Source organism: Mustela erminea, chromosome 14 (genome assembly GCF_009829155.1).
Source record: "Mustela erminea isolate mMusErm1 chromosome 14, mMusErm1.Pri, whole genome shotgun sequence".
In the NCBI taxonomy this organism is placed as follows: domain Eukaryota; kingdom Metazoa; phylum Chordata; class Mammalia; order Carnivora; family Mustelidae; genus Mustela; species Mustela erminea.
The window spans coordinates 4713484-4730310 of record NC_045627.1 but is presented as its reverse complement, the minus strand read 5'-3'; the positions used below and the strand labels follow the sequence as shown (position 1 = coordinate 4730310).

General features: G+C 46.1%; 1 protein-coding gene across 9 annotated transcripts in view; it reads left to right on the top strand.

The window, feature by feature from the left end:
* The window catches only part of SIPA1L2 (signal induced proliferation associated 1 like 2), a 216649-nt gene that overhangs the window by 127881 nt on the left and 71941 nt on the right, over nt 1-16827 (top strand). For all 9 annotated transcript variants that reach the window (XM_032313305.1, XM_032313306.1, XM_032313307.1 and 6 more), the window contains 4 exons: nt 426-559; nt 2253-2441; nt 8730-8904; nt 13357-13460. In XM_032313305.1, coding sequence (XP_032169196.1) covers nt 426-559; nt 2253-2441; nt 8730-8904; nt 13357-13460 — 602 coding nt within the window. The remainder of the gene's footprint in view (nt 1-425; nt 560-2252; nt 2442-8729; nt 8905-13356; nt 13461-16827) is intronic.

Here is a 16827-nt window from a genome sequence, read left to right as displayed (position 1 = left end):
GGCTAGTCCAAGTGCCCACATTCGGTCAGAGAAGGTGACCTTCCCAGCTGGAGGGAAGCCATTCGGTAACGGTCTTCAAGGAGCGAGGTTTTTCTCTTGACAGTTTTTGGGAATGGCAGCACACTCTTTCCGGGGATGCTCTTTAGTGATGCGGGGGCAGCAGGGGCAGGTAGGGATCGGGTGGGGGGCAGGGGCAAAAGAGCTCTTATAGCTCATAAGCTGCGGACAAGCAGAATGAGAGTAACGGAAGATGAGATGTGTAAGTACATCCGATTTGGAAACAAAACACTTTGACCAAACACAGTTGGGGAATTGTGTACCCAGACCCACGTGGTATTTTTTTCAGAGATGGGACAAGACGCCAAAAGACACCCATCCGGTCCTTTGTTCCTTTCTTTTGATGCCACCACTGTCTCCTGTTACAGAGCACCAGAACTACTTTGGAATAGATGAAAACCTCGGCCCGGTGGCTGTCAGCATCCGGAGGGAGAAGGTAGAAGACGCCAAGGAGAAAGAGGGGTCCCAGTTCAACTACCGGGTGGCCTTCAGGACAAGTGAGGTAATGGCTGCCTTGTGTCCTTGCTGTCCTGGGCTGAAGCCTCTGACTTTACTGCACTAGCTTGTTTCAGAGAAGGTATAATATTAATGACTACAGCATTTAAGATCGTTGAAAGAACCTACAGTATTTTATTCCCAATAAAAATTTGAAACCCTGTCACAGATGTTAAGGGGCAATGGCTTTACTTCCCCCTTACATGACAGAAAGGATACAATGGTAAGACCAGAAGGTTTGGGGGCTCAGAGAGGACATGTATGAACTGGCCTGTTCACGCCAGAGCTGACAAACAGCTTCGAGCTCTAAAGCAGGAAATCAGCTGGTCCGCAGTGGGGGAGCGTGGCCGGCTGTCTGTGCATGCCACATTATTTCGAGGTCCCAGCTTAGTGCCGCTCTTGCCTTGGTTGGAGTAAAAACTGGGAGTGTTGTACAAACGGAACAATATAGGTAGAGACGCTGATTACAAAGAAGGCCCGTGTTTCGGGTTTTATTCTCTTGACCCGTTGTAATGTCGGGGCGGGGTGTATTTGGCAAGCATTCCAGCACGCATGTGTTGGTTGGCTCCTTCCAGATCAGCGAGAGGAAAGGGAGCTCTTCGCTCACCCCTTGTGTGTGCGTGAGCCTGTGTCCCGCGGCGTGGCTGGCCAGGTGCTCCCGTGATGGGGCTCTATGCTGGGTACATGAGAGATAAAGCCCCTGACTTGTCGCAAGTTACAGGCCTGGGCTGTCCAATTTAGTGGCCGCTAGCCACTTGTGACTATTTGAAGTAATTAAATGAAATTCAAAATACAGTTCCTCAGGCCTGCTGGTCACGTGTCAAGTGCCCAGTAACCACACAGAGCCTGTGGCTCCTGTGTCAGCCGGTGCGGCTGCTGAGAGAATGTTCTCCTCATTGCACAGGCCTCTGCGGGGCGGTGGTGTTCTCGAACGTGGTGCACACAGCTCACGTCGTTGCCACAGGCCTTACCCCGATTCTCTTGTCCGCTAACAGTTCTCTTCCCAGAGTCGGGGTGGGGAGTCAGAGCTGGGTCCCCTGATTTGCAGTGCTGCAATGGTTTCCTCTCCGGAGCGAGTGTCAGAATGGCGCTCCTGTGCCGTCCTCACGCGTTTGAGGACATATCACTTTTTTTTAGGGTATGTGCTGCCGAAGTGAGCACGAGGACTTATCACACTTACAAGGCAACATTCGGTAGTAAATGATCTTCTGAGGCCTGAATCCCCGTGCCTGTGGGGGTTACTGGATATCCCCGTCCAGCTGCAGGACCCGTCAGCAGTGGAAAGTGAAGTAGGAGAAGAGAAAGGAAAGGACAGAAGTTGGTACAGAACACAGGGCAACAGGAACAGAGAAGGGAGCGGTGGGAGGAAGATACAGGGAGGGCAGTGCGGGGATCCAGGCCCAGCCCGGGGATCTCCAGCCTCTCCGCAGCATCACAGGCACACTCCCTGACTCTCTCAACCCCTCCCAGCTTATCCCTGAGCCCCGGGCCCTTTTGTTGTTTAAAGGCTCTGGGAGTATTGATTTTGCTTCTACCCATGGAAAGCTGTAGTCACTTTTGCCCACTCAGAAAAGAGACTGACCTTTCCCCCTCTTGGAAGACAACTAAAAAATCTAGCTTTCAGGAAGTAACCAGGAGTAAACAAGAACTCTTCTGTGATGTTCTGGAATCTTCTGTTTTTCCCCCCTCACCCCTCACAGCTAACAACCCTGCGAGGAGCAATTCTAGAAGACGCCATACCTTCTACCGCCAGGCATGGGACCGCGCGGGGACTACCTCTCAAAGAGGTTCTGGAGTACGTCATCCCGGAGCTGAGCATCCAGTGCCTGAGACAGGCTCCGAATTCACCCAAGGTCTCGGAGCAGCTGCTCAAGCTGGATGAGCAAGGGGTGTGTACAATGCGAGCGTCTCCGTTTGGGTCCGAGTATGTGTGTGTTTCAAAACATTTTGGAATTTTCCCATCCATCTTTCTTTGGGGATCATTTATTTTTAATGCATTTTTTTTTTTCTCTGACTGCTCCTAGGAAACACGATGGCTGTCTAGTGTAGTACCCCTCCTGCTGAGTTGTGACCTATGTTGTTTTTACCAAGGTTTTGGTAAAGAGCCCAGCTGATTCATGACTATTCAAGATCAGTGGTATTTTTTTCCAGGGTTTAAAAAACTCACATTGGGTCTTTCCTGAACTAACATTTGTCCTTGCCTCACTGTATACGAGGCATTGATGCTAACAGGTGGGAAATGGACAGCGTGCATTGGGGAGACTGAGGCTAAGAAGTCACCCCTCGCCCCAGAGGAATAGTAAGACCAAGAGCACAAAGACCTCTGCAGGGCAGAGGGTGGCAGCGGATCGTGAGGAGGTTTAAGTGCAGTGAGTGCTTTGGGAAAAGAAGTAACGTCTGATGGCACAACTCCTGAAGAAGGTGGCCTTGTAACTGCTACTTGGGTCGAATTCCAGGAGGTGGATGGGAGCAGTTGACTGCTTTGGGAACTGTGATGAGTTTCTTTATAAGACAAGGGCACATCCTGGGAAGTTGTAGTTGGGAAAAAAAAAAAAAAAAAAGTATGTTGAGCTACAACCTATAATATAAGACCTTAAAAGCTAGGCTGAGTTTGCACGTGATTCAGGAGGCAAGTAGAAAGCCACTGAAGCTTTATGGTAGGACCAGACACAATCAGAGCTGTATTCTAGAAAGATTATCCTGCTGGAAGGGAATGAGACAGGCTGGTGAGGATAAAGGCTGATGATAGCCTGGAGTACAGTCATGGACTATTGACATTGTCTCGGAGAGAAGTAATGTTGGACAGGATAGGGACAGTGGCCCAGATGGTGGAAAGAGGTCTTTTAAGTGTCAAATATGAGATAACTCGTAGCAGGAACCTAAGAGGTAAGCACCCCAGTGTATGTAACTTAGTTCAGATGAGCAAATTTGCTGTTAAAAGTCTGCTTTCAAAAAACCCAAAAAGATAATATTCATGTATCTTTCCAGAATTTTCTAAGGAAATTTCCTTTGCCTGTTTTAGGGAGAATAGGAGGTATTTCTTGGTTGACCTAGTAACACCAATGTGGTAGATTGATGGTTTTTGATACTCAGATGGCAGAGTTCTCAAAGTGATGAAATAGTAATTTGTCTAAGACATTAATGCTGCGTGATTAGCCAAAGGAAGAGGGCACCCTAACACTCAGAGTGAATAGTCCTGCGATCTGTCTGTCTCAAGAAGGAAGGCTGGCATTCTAACCAAACCAGAGCTCTCCCCTAGAGCAGTTGACCTGTAAGACTGTGTGATACCCTGGACGGCTGGACCATGGTCGTGACTGGTAAGGTAAATGTGCGAGACGTCCGTGAAGTGGGTGAGGAGAAACCCGCTATCAGGGAGGGTAGGAAGGACGTGTCGGTGTTGGTCCAGTTACTCTAGGAGCAAACGGTCTTGATGAAAAGAACCACACTTATTTTCATATCTTATGGTCATGCTTATTTTTCTATTTCTAGTCACGGGAGAATGTGGTAGTTCTGTGTCCCTTTATGTTGCTAGAGTATATCGTTCCCCTTTAAAATCTATGGCTGGACTTGCTGTTCAGCATGGTGGCTAAGGTAGCTGGTCCCCTCAGGCTGCTGTGGAAAATCCCACAGACGGCCCCTGGTCTGCAGGCCTGCACCCCAACGCCCTCGGCCCCAGAGACATCATAGCAGCAACCACTGACTGTCTTCTCCCGAAACAAAGCAAGGATTTTGGATATTCAGTGAGCAGAATAGGCCCAGAAGCTATGGCAGGCCTTTTTTTTTCTTTTTTTTAATGGAGAGTTTAAATGCTTTTAAATGAACACCTTTTTTTACAGTTTGATGTCAAAGTTAATGCTCTGAAAATTGGGTTCTGCTTTTAAGCGAACCATCGCATCGTTTAGCTCTAGTTGAATTTCGTGTGGTTTTTCTTTGGCAAGTGTGTGTGTTTGACTCTGGTCTGCTTTCCTGGTGGTGTGCCCTATGGCCTTGTCACTTCCCCATACCTCCTGATGGTGTCTGACTCCCATATTACATGAGGAAGAGATACCATTTATCTTCATTCTGAAGAGAGATTGGATGGCTTTTTTTTTTTTTGCTTTTTTTAAACATGCTCATTTTTAAAGGATCCTTAAAAGTTGCCACTAAGCTTTAAGAGTGTTTGAGACTGTGTTCCAGATAGTACTCTTTTGATTCAGCTTTTAACCAGCGAATCTGCACAGGAATGGGCTGGGCCAGTTTTCGGGCACTGTTCTTAGTGGGTTTCAATCTTAGAAAAAAAAATACTGAAGGATATATTTTCATGTGCTGCTTCCATGGGGTCTGTAGCTGCCTGAGTCCGACCCGGTCACTGAGTACATCTGCTGTCCGGGACGTAGGTTCGTAGCAAGGGCTGCATTAGGTACTCAGATCACGCATCTCATTCTTGAAGTTCATTCTCTAAGTCCATGCGCCACATCCTTTAAGTTTTGAGCAGAAAGACTCCCCTCCGTGGAGAATGACAAGGGAAGTAATTGAGACTCTGAAATTTTGTTACTTTATCTACAAAAATTCATTTCTCAACCTCTCAAAAATCCCCTTTTTCCTGTTTTAAAACACTCTCCTAATTTATATCATAGATGACTTTATACCATTATTTAGGTTGACATTTTAAAAAATCAGATAAATTGTGGCCGCTCGCTCTGAGAATATCATGGCGTCTTTGGCAGAATGATTAATTTGTTCTCAGGCCGGCTTTCCTCTTGTCCCCCCTCACCCTGGGTAAATACGTCTGCTTGCATACCAGGCTTGCTTTGGGCAAAGTCACGCAGGTCTGAAGAGATGATCTAAATAAATAAGACTGAGTGCTTGCCAGGGATAGACCGAGTCCAGAGAAAACACTAGAAGGAAGGGCCTCCCTACACATTCCAGTTTATTTGCAAGGCATTTCTGGGGCTTTGTTAATTTTGTCACCCTCACTTAAATTTAAATCCTTGTTGATGAGCACAGGGCTTCTGCCCTTGGGAATGGATCAGTCGGTTGTCGTCCTATCCCAGCAAGCCAAAGAGACCTGGTGTGCTGGGTTTTCTGTCTGTGCGGCCTGTCTGTATGTCCAGCTCTCCGCACTGTTGCAGTTTGCAATTTCAACAAGTGGGTATTTCTGGTTTCTGACAGTACTGATGCCCAAGAACCCGGCCAGCTCCCCCAGGACTGTGGGACTGGCTATGGTTCAGAGCAGTTAAACCAAGGTCAGGGGGAGGGTAAGAGATCAGGGGGTGGCCCGAGTTCTGGAGGGCTTGGAGACAAACCCTCTTCTGAAAGAATTGGGAGTTTTAGTACTTGGGAGCTGGGGTCTCCCCTTTGTTTTGTGCCGCAGTTAACTGCGGGGTGTGCTGCTAGCTTTGTGATACAGTGCAGGAGGAGTGACAGTTGATACTAGGTTCTAGTTGTTTTCATGAGGTTTGTAAGAGAATCAAGTCAGAGAATTCTCTTCCCCATGTTTCATTCTGTTAGTTTGAGCAGAACGGCAGCTGTCGTAGCAAGCCCACCCCAGCTGCTAGTTCTGAGACCCTAGAGATCGTCCGTTCTGTGGTCTCCTCCCAGTAAACGCGTGTGATGCTCAGACATGCCATGTACCTGCCACAGGACCTTGTCACTGCAGCAGAGCTCTGATGGCTGTCATGAACATGTGGTGGCTTTGAAATCTGCTGGAGTCACATTCCCTAATTTTCATGGGCCTGGGGCTTTTTGGAGGGAACACAGATCCTGTCCACACTCAGGGTCTAGACCCTGGCTGCTTTGTCCGATGGCTGGGAAGAAGGATGTGGAGCGGATGGCACCACAGCCAGCAAAGTAGGCCTGGGGGAGCCCAGTTCTCTGGGTGTTTGGCCTTTGCCTGAATAGGAGTCCACTAGGAATATCAAGTCCAGAAAACTCAGGAGTCACAGAAAGAAATTGTGCCCATCTGGTGAGCGCTCTGCTTAATGGGCAGGACGCCATACTGGCCCAAACCGTGCAGCCCCATACAGCTTTGCTCCAGGCCTCTTCCCATAGGCGTGGCTGTGGGAAGAGAAAGGGTTCTCCCGCTGGAGACGCCAGGGCAGACCAGGGCAGGCTGTAGGAGTAGCCAGGGGGCATTAGTGCAGACTCGGTGGCCAGATGGCATTGATGCATTGGGCGCTGACAGGAGCCCTGGCATGAGCAGCAGGTGCAGGAGGAGCAGACAGACGGACCGGATGGAGCTCCAGGGATGTGGATGGCAGCGTGGCAGTCTGTGGGTGCAGGCAAGGTGGTGGGTGCCAGGCTGCACGGGCATGCGGGCCCGTGGGACGCTGAGCTTACGTGCGCTACCGCCAACCAGTCCGCGGCCTCTCCAGAGGGCCCTCGTTTTGGCTCGGGCTGAATAGCGGGAGACCGTGGAAATCCTCTTCCTACGGCCGAGGAGTCACCGAGCTAACCTGATATCCGGGATGGGAAGGCCTTGTTAGAGGATCAGTATGGATCCCGACAGTCGCTGAGATCACCCACATCTGTGGGGATAATTGCTAGTCCTCTGTTTCCCGAGTGGCTTTAACATCCTGAAATGTCTTCTGAGTCACTCCGGAACAATGAGTGTTTCTAATGAAGTAATACTGGGCACTTTTAGTACACTCCATATATTTTCTAGATGATGGTCTCATTGCAGTAAATTGGGTTTCTCATTATTTGGAGAGTCGAGTTCATCAGAAATGTTTTTCCCTTCAGTCTCTAGAAGAAGGGAAGAGTTTCTCTACTTAACCCTCCCAAAGAACTAGTTCAATAGAATTCATCATACTAGCTATCGGTTAGTTCCTGTCCCCACCCTTGGGGCACAAATCATTGTATTCACCATGCAGCTGAAGGTTGTAGGGTCTGACAGGAACCCAGGCCGTGCACTGTCCACCATGCTGTGGGGTCCGTCACCATAAGAGCTCTTTTAGTCAGGTTGCAAACAGATGATGCTTCCCCATATCCTCCCCCCAACCCCCAATAATATCTGGTCCAGGTTGATGACATTCAGAATGCCGGGGTGGCTGGCTTTCTGTTTGACTGTAAATGTATCCTAACGTTTACCAAGATGCTTCCTACAGTGTGCAGGATGGCCTGGGCAGGTGGCTTCCTCCCTTTCTCGGATCATATGTTGTCATTAGGTAACACAGGTAAGACAGCTCCTACCACTCTGCCACTCAAGGGACATGAACATTGTTCTGCCTTATTTTACTGGTAGTCAGCTATGAATTCTGATTAAAGGCTTGGTTTTATGGCTTGATAATGAAAGCGAGCAGTGTTATGGATTGATGCCTTTAGGAAATCGGTGATGTCTGATAATCTGTCAGTTTGGGGAGGCTCAGATTGCTGGTAGTGAGATTAAGTGCCCTGATTTCAGGAGGGAGAAGTAGTTTCTCTTTGGAAACAGGAGGAAAGCTGTACAGCTGGATCCAGTGTCTCCCAGGCCTTGGGAGAAAGCAGCCCCATCGCTTCCAGTGCGATAAGAGATTGATTGTGAGTTAGAATTACGGCAGGAACTCTTCAGTGGCTTTTAAAATTCTTTATGGTCTGTTGTGTATTTAGCAGATGGTTTCTTTGCAAGACTGTCAGAAATACAGAAACGACTGTAATTTTATAGCCAAAGTTACTTTCATGGACACGAAACATCATTCTGTGTTGTACATAGATCCCAGTTCCCCCGGGGGTTCCTCCCCTACCGGACCTTCGTTTGATTTGTTTGTTCATTACCATCTTTCATATTTTTGTGAATGTCAAAGAACAACAACAAAAGCGTCAGGAACCGGAGAGGGAAGAACTTAAAAGTTTGTGGCTTTGTTTTTCCTTCTGACTTGGAAGAGGACTGTCTATACTGTGCAGAAGGTGTAAGATTACGAACTTCCACAGTTGTATTTTTAAGTAGATAGCCAAGGCTGTCTGTCTGTCCTGCAAACCTGATGGATCCTATGCAGCGTGGCTGTCCATTCTGTTTCTTATGGTTTCTGCCATGTCCCCCACCATATATGGGGGTTTCTGGGTTTGTTAGAGATCTGCAGCACTTTGCACAATGACAGTCCCTTCCTCTTTTGCTCATTTGCTTATGGGAATTGTCCAGGCACGCGTACTGTTTTAATTTTACTGGAAGCTAGCTTGTCTGATGCTCTTTGCCAAGTAATTCTATTTCTCCCCCATTTCAGCTGAGCTTTCAGCACAAGATCGGGATCCTTTATTGCAAAGCAGGCCAGAGCACAGAGGAGGAGATGTATAACAATGAGACGGCGGGACTAGCTTTTGAAGAATTCCTTGATCTTCTGGGCCAGCGAGTCCGGCTGAAAGGATTTTCCAAATACCGAGCTCAGCTGGACAATAAAAGTAAGCTTCCTATTTGTGCACGCATGCAAGTTTAATTCTCCAAAGGTAGGCATACCACATAAATCTGAGTGAGCAAGCACCCCCCACCCCGTTCTTGACCCCAGCAGCAGCCTCGCCAGGCTCACTTGGGATAGAGTTGAAATTTCCTCAGGTGAGCAAAGGCAGCACATTTCTCAAGAGGTATGTGTTTCGCAGAAGCTCAAAAGGTCAGTTCCTTTTCTGTAACACCAGCAGAGAGATTCCCCAGTGTTTGTGAAGAATCTTTTAATATCCCCTTCTTCCTCTTGGCCTCACCTCTGCTCTCACACCCGTGTTCTGATGTACCAAGGACGAGACCGCATTCGTTTCTAAAAGACAGAATATTAGCACCTTCGCTAGTGCCACGGTCTCCGCCTCGTTCTATTCATTTCTGGTTTCACGGTGTTAACTGGGGAGTGGAGACAGTGGCTTGTTGTTTGCCGGTGACCTTACTCAGGCCCCCTTGAGTCTGGATTTAAAACACAGGCTCAGTGCACCAACCCCCCCACCCCCCCCTTGATGTGCAGATTTCCGTCATATCTTTATTTGGAGAATCCTATTCCTTCTGGTCCTCGTTAAGTCTAAATATTTTATCTTTGTCTTTATGCTGTTAGATCTCTTAGCTGTCAGTATCTGAAACATTCCGGGCAGAGTAACTCTGTGTATTTTGGGAAATACTCTTTATTATCAAGCAGTCCTCTGTGTCCTCTTCTAATCAAAGGGGAGCGGATAGATCCCACAGTTGGTGGAAGTGGGAAGGCAGGTGGCCCACTCCCAGCGGGGGTGTGAAGTGTGAACTTCTTCCCCATGGGAGCGTCGTGTGAGGCCATCTGAGGTCCCGTGGCTCCATGTCCCTGGCGTCCTTCAACTTGGGACCCTCATCCACACTTGCATACATCGGGGTGGGGCCTGGTCTTTCTGTGCCTGTCAATCAGATCTGGTGTTTTTTTTTTTTTTTTTAATCTCTTTGTGAAGGTTACATTTCGAACACAGCTCATCAGATCTGGAGACAGTGTTGCCTCGTAGGTGGGCCCCTGCATGTCCTACACACACGCCAGGGTTGGAATCTTGTCTCTTATATTGGGTGTATATTCCTCTTGCCTCGGATCTGTAAAGACTAGGGAATAGCTTGTGACGCCCACTCTAGGTATCCCCATATGAGACCTTCTCTGATGTTTCTTCCTTTTTCCTTGCAAACTCCCTCGGTGTGGGCATGCCGCCCTTAGGGACAGCCTTCCCGAACACCACTGCTGGCATGGAGTCATAATTATGCCTGCCTGTCGTCTGTCTTCGGTGGGGTGGATTGAGGAAACATAAGAACTTCCGATCTGTACGTTCCATAACACTGCAACACAGATAATATAAATACTTCCCTACGTGGCAGCATTGCCGTCAGCTTTGAATTTTTATGACCCAGGAGATACATGTCTCTGATCCATTACAAATGCCATACTTAGCCCCTTCGCTCAAGGAAATGATAACCTGAGGACGAGATTTCGACACCTTGATTCTCATCATCAACAAATCTGAGTTATTTTTATGAGCAAGGCAAGGTGTTCTGCGAGATGTCTGAGACGTCGCTGTAGTAGATAGGAAGGTTCCGAGAATTCTGTTTCATGAAATGCTCAAATGAAATTATGTCTTTGCTAGAACACACACACACACACACACACACACACACACACAAAACCATCCCTCTTAAATTCAGGAGGGTGGTATGATAGTCTTTACTCTGTCCTCCCACTGGACCTTGGTCGATCTGAGCCCCAGGGAAAATGTACAGGGTTGTCCCTTCTGGCTTGAAAATTGGTTCTTTCTGTTTTAAGTACAGAGTGAAATGAAGCCAGAACAGAGGGGACAGGAACCACTAAGATCACTGGATGGCTCACCAAAGAGGACTTACAGACCCCAGGCCAAACACAGCCCCTCTTGGGTCTGCGTGCAGAGGTGACAACTGGGGACTTCCATGATGGCCTACGCCTCTTTGCCCATAGGGATATTTGCAGCAGACCCTTGAGCAAGTCTGTCAGTTCACCTTCCCCATTACCATACTGACGTTTGAGATGAAAGCTTTCAGAATATTTAATTTCAGAAACCCATCTTGTAGTACTGTTTGGGATAGACAAATTATGATCGTATTTTTTTAAGTGTTTTCTCCCTGCAGCAGCGCCTGGGTGGCTCAGTCGGTTAAGCGTCTGCCTTCGTCTCAGGTCATGATTTCAGGGTCCTGGGATTGAGCCTCGCATCGAGCTCTGCTCAGCAGAGAGTCTGCTTCTCCCTCTCACTCTCCCTTTCTCTCTCTCTCTTTCTCAAATAAATGAATTTTTAGGAAAAAAAAGAAGTGTTTCTCCCCAAAATGCATCTTTGTTCTTTCACTGCAATTTCCCGAAGCTTAAACCTGTTGACTACACTACTAGCTATCTATAAGGATTTCTCTCACTGAATTCTAACCAGCCACAGAGCAGGGTGTTGGGACGAGAACTGTTGAATGTGCTGGGCCATTTCAGCCCCTGACCTTCATGTTGTTATTAACAAGTCAGCTCTTTGTGAAAGAAGATGATCATTATTCCCTTCCAAAGCCACATTCTCTGTCTTCAACCAAGACACTTGAAATAGACCATTACTTTCCAAGAAGCCCTTCAAAAAAAAAATAAGAAATATGTACTTAATATATAGTTAAAAGAGATAATTGCTTTGTTTGGGGACTGGTTAATAAACAGCTTATCGGATGAATATCCTCTCTTACCATCTACAGGTTGATTTGTTAATATCTGCATGTAAACATTTTAAGTGCTTCCCTTTTTTTATTAAATTGTATGCTCTGAATACCTTTTCAGAATCTGCAAAACTGGATGTTGTATTTTTTTTTTTTTTAGAAAATTTTCAGGACCGTTACTGATTTAGAATGAATATTCAAAAGAAAAACTGTAGGATTCAGAAGGAAGATCATAAAGGGCCATGAAGGCTGAATGTTGTAATGTTTTTAAAGTAAAATTAAAATATTTAGATTTAAAAATGAGAGGCACCGGGGTAGCTCAGTCAGTGAAGCATCTAACTCTTGAGCTCAGCTCAGATCTTAATCTCAGGGTCGTGAGTTCAAGCCCCACATTGGGCTCCATGCTGGGCATAGAACTTACTTTAAAAAAAAAAAAAAAAAAAAGTACTTAAAAAAAAAAAAAAGTAGGGCACCTGGGTGGCTCAGTGGATTAAGCCTGTGCCTTCAGCTCAGGTCATGATCTCAGGGTCTTGGGATCGAGCCCCACATCGGACTCTCTGCTCAGCAGGGAGCCTGCTTCCCCCTCTCTCTCTGCCTACCTCTCTACCTACTTGTGATCTCTCTCTATGTCAAATAGATAAAATCTTAAAAAAAAAAGAAAAAAAAAAGTAAACCCAAGATGATTACTTAGAGTTTCCCCAATAAACACAATGGAATGAATTTGGTTTTAAATGACCTTGAATAACATTGTTTCTTGTTAAAAAGTAGACAAACTTATATGTTGGTCAAAGCCGGAGAAAGGCAGTCCTGAATTCTGCTCACATCCTACTTTCTATGCATCTTTTTGCCTTTATTTATCCATATGCAAAGTGGTTCAAAATTCCACCCTAAGATTATCATGTAAGTGTTTTATAATCACCGTGTTGGTTCAGGTGCCTGAAACTCTCAGTCTCAGGTAATCTGTTGATAATACAGATGGATTTTGAATTTGCAAAGAATCATTCTGCTTTTCAGAAGGTGAATAGCTGTGTGATTGAGGGGGTTCAGATGTCATCGTTTTACACATGTGTCAGCACATAATGTACAGTAAGAGATCACCTTCATTCTTAATCATCTGACTGCATCATTGCATTGCCTGCTGCAAAGAGAAGAAAATTAATTACATCGTTCAGGGAAAGAAGTCTTGAACATTTTTGGTTCTCATTTCCATATTAAGTCAGTCCCGTTCCGTGTTGTTGAGTTCTGGATGATCGGGTGCCCAAGAACCTCTTCGGAGTGAACTGTAAACACACACTCAAGGGCGGGGCAAGGAGAGCTGCTGGTTAGCTCGTACCCTTCAAATAAGGGCACCCACACCTGCCTCCAGTTGTACCTCTGGCATCTGGCCTCCTCTGCTCACCCGTGCTCTGTCCCATCCATGGCAAGTCCTCGAAGTCAGTATGACAAAAGCGAGCATGTTGAGGGACGGGCGTGGGAGGCATAGGGAGAGAGAGCAGATGAGGAGACGCCTGAGCATTCAGGCCACAGATGTGGGTTGGAAAGTGGCTGGAAGGCTGCACTGCGAGAGAGCAGAGTAGCCACCAAGACACACGGTGGCCGATAGTTGGGTGGTCTGTCGTTGGCTAACAAATTGCCTTCGGAAGGACAACTTTGCGAGTATCACGTTGCTCACTTTTGCAGTTGCCTGACTTGTGTTTGTCCTCCACCTCTGTTTCCAGCTGATTCTACAGGAACTCACTCCCTCTATACCACATACAAAGACTACGAAGTCATGTTCCACGTGTCCACCATGCTACCCTACATGCCCAACAACAGACAGCAGGTGAGTCCTCCCTCTGCCCTCCAGACTGGAGCTCAGCCCGCCGATGGGCTTCGTGCACTTGGAATTGGCAAAGCATCGTTGGAATTTTCTTTTTTTTTCTTCAGTGGCATGAATAATTTTGGACGCTTTTTCATCATTTGGAAGTAGTTGGCCTTGGAAAGGGAATATTTCTGCATAGTTGTATTGCAGTTTTTTCTTATAAAACTTGGAAACTCTTCCACACACCTTTATTGCTTGCTAGGCAAAATCTTAATGGAAACCGGTGTCCACTGTGTTCATTATAAATAAGCCAGCGAGGTAAGCTGAGCTCAGGTTTCTGAGTGCAGGTGGGTGACTTATTTATAGAAAATACTGTAAGAACGGATCTTATAACTTATTCGTGGCATGATTCAGTTTCGGTGGGTCGATTGTATTTGGGTTAAATCAGGAATTGAAACAAAGTTTGTTTTCATGTCTAGGAAGTTTAGCTCTGATGTCATTTAACTGCACTCTTTGGCTCTAAAAATACATTAGCACATCAGGGACTGCCTAGAAGTTGCTTGGTAAGAATTTGTTGAATGAAGGGCATATGGGTGGCTCACTCAGTTGGGCGCCTGCCTTCAGCTCAGGTCGTGATCTCAGGATCATGGGATCGAGTCCTGTGTCAGGCTCCACGCTCAGCGAGGAGTCTGTTTCTCCCTCTGCCTACTTGTGTCCTCTCTCTCTCTGTCTCAAGTAAACAAATTCTTTTAAAAAAGAAGAACTTGTTGAACGAATGAAACTTAATCACAACGGAGTGTTTTCCTTCTCTCTTTTTTTGAATGCTCATGAAATTTACGAAGGTGGTCATAATACACCTCTGGCAAAGAAACCGCTTACCCTCTGCCGTCACAAATTACAAGAACCGCCTTTGACCCTCCAGCTGGGATGAGCCAGGCTCTTCACAGTAGTGACAATACCTCTTTCCTTTTCCCTTCTCCTTGCCATCTGGATTTTCTGACCATTTATCTGATGCTTAAGCTCAGTCCCTTGTCCTGCCTGAATGGTCTGCAGTGTTTTCTAATAATCAGATTTCTTCCCCCAACTGTCAGAAAATCTACCTTTTGATCACATATCTCTTTGGGTTTCTTTTCTTTTTTCTTTTTTTTTTTTTTTAAGATTTTTATTTATTTATTTGAGAGAGAGAGAGAGAGAGAGAGTGTGTGTGTGTGTGTGTACACAAGCGGTGGGGGAGGGGCAGAGGGACGAGCAGGCTCCACAGAGCCCAATGCAGGACTATCCATGGACACTGAGATCATGACTGAGCCGAAGGCAGACGGCGTATACAAACCAGCCAGGCACCCGTACATCTGTATGCTTTTTAAGACTTAAGAGTTATAGTCACTAGATCCCATGCATGTATTTAAATGTTTTAACCTAAAGGATTTCTAGCTCTTAAAAACAAATTTACTTCGAAGAATGTCAAACAGATTCACTCGCTTTTAAGAAGCTTAATTTAGACCAGTGCCGTTGTCTCGCAGATACTCGAGAATCATTCTGTAGTTAAACTCTATGTGAGTCGTTGCTCAGAAAACTGATAGGGCTTACTCCGGCCAAGAAATCTGTCTGTACTTTAGCAGAAGTAAGAGCCAGTGCCTTTTGACCCCAGTCATCGAGTGTTCAAACCACAAAGCCCTTTCAGCTCCCTAATTACTTGAGCCATTGGACTCCACGCTGGATGGACCCCCATCACTTCCCGTATGGCAGCCTCTGGGATTCTGACGTCTGTTGGGCTTTCCTTGCTTCCTTTGGGTTGCATGGTAATTAAAAACTGTGGGCTTATGAGTTCTCTGTACCTGACTCCCTGCCCCCCCCCACTGAAACTCTCAAAGTCCTACACACAAAAAAGTAGATGAACAGATGGTGGTTGGGGAGTAGGGTGTGGATGGGTGTTTTAAGCTTCCCAAATTGGAAATATATACCTTGTAAATTGATTCTACACATTACAGACTCTGTAGCTTAAAGACTTACTTGGTTACCTCTCGGTTGTTGTTTTTGAAAACTTGAGTGAGAATCCATGACATTGAGTAAGTTTTGCTGATGGATTAGAGGTGGAAAACTGTAAAATCGTTTGTTTTGCTTTTCTAATGAGTGCTCTTATTGTGCCTGGAATATATATGATCCTGCATATGGTCCATTGGGAAACCTACATGCGAAACACTGTGTGGGCAAGTATTCATGATATAAAGGGGGGGAGGGGTAAGGAGTGGAAATAGGAGTCAGTGGACGTATTCTGAACTTGCCACAGCCAGTCACTTGCCTTGTTCCTTTGGCTAAGATCTTAGCCTCTCAAGAAACTGGATTAATTATATAATGCAGACCTGGTTCAGACGGCCAGCAGTGGCTACTTGGAACACTGTGTTAAGGATTCTGGAGCTGCACCTGGGGTCAGAGTAAAAAAAAAAAAAAAAAAAATGCTGGATTATAGAGAACTTTCTCCCGGTTTGGCAGTGGGTAGATGTGGCAGACGTGATACTTGAACTAGGCAATTCATAGCATGTTCCTCTTTGTGTCTGATTTCTGTAATTCTAGGGTACTTCCTGCTTCTAGGTGGAAAATTGGCTTCCATAGAAAAATGTCGTTGTTAACAGAGCAAGAATTCTGGAGCCACACAATCTGGATTTGAATCCCAGCTACTAGTTTTGTGACCTTGGGCACAATTTTCTTGTGCCTTAGTTTATTCCTGAATGCAGGGACTTTGATCTCGTTTCTTCATCAAGGTGTCCCTGTGCACCCTGAATGCTACCCTGAGCACGGTAGGCAGACGATAAACATTTGTCCAAGGAATAAATGAACCTTTCATAGATGGTGGCTAGAATTAGATGAGCTAATACGTATAAGGCATTTAATGGTGCCTGACACAGAGCATGCTCAGTAAGTTTCAGCCACGGTTACTATTTCATCATTTATTAGATATAAAGTGCAAGCTTTTTAAATGACTTAATTTGCATTTCATTTTCCTGTTCCCAATCCTAGAGCTCTGGTACGAGAAACTAAGGCCTAGATAGGTAAGAAATTAAGGGGCTAATTTATCAATAAATTCACAAAATTTACTTCGGCATTTAATATTTTGCTACTCCTGGGTTGTTACCAGAATATTCTGTTTGTAGATAAATGTTGCTACTGTGCAATCTTCAAACGTGTACTCCAAATTTGTTACAGGTTGTACTGGCCCTTTCAACCTCTCCCACCCGCCCCACCATGCCCACAGATTATCTCAGTACCAGGGGTAGAAATGTCTGAAATGACCAGCTGGGCTCCTGAGTGCAGTTTGAGGCCAGTGAACTTAGCAAAGTTCTCTGGCCTGTACATGAGCGGTGCCTGTAACTTTGGCCTCATTAGCACCATG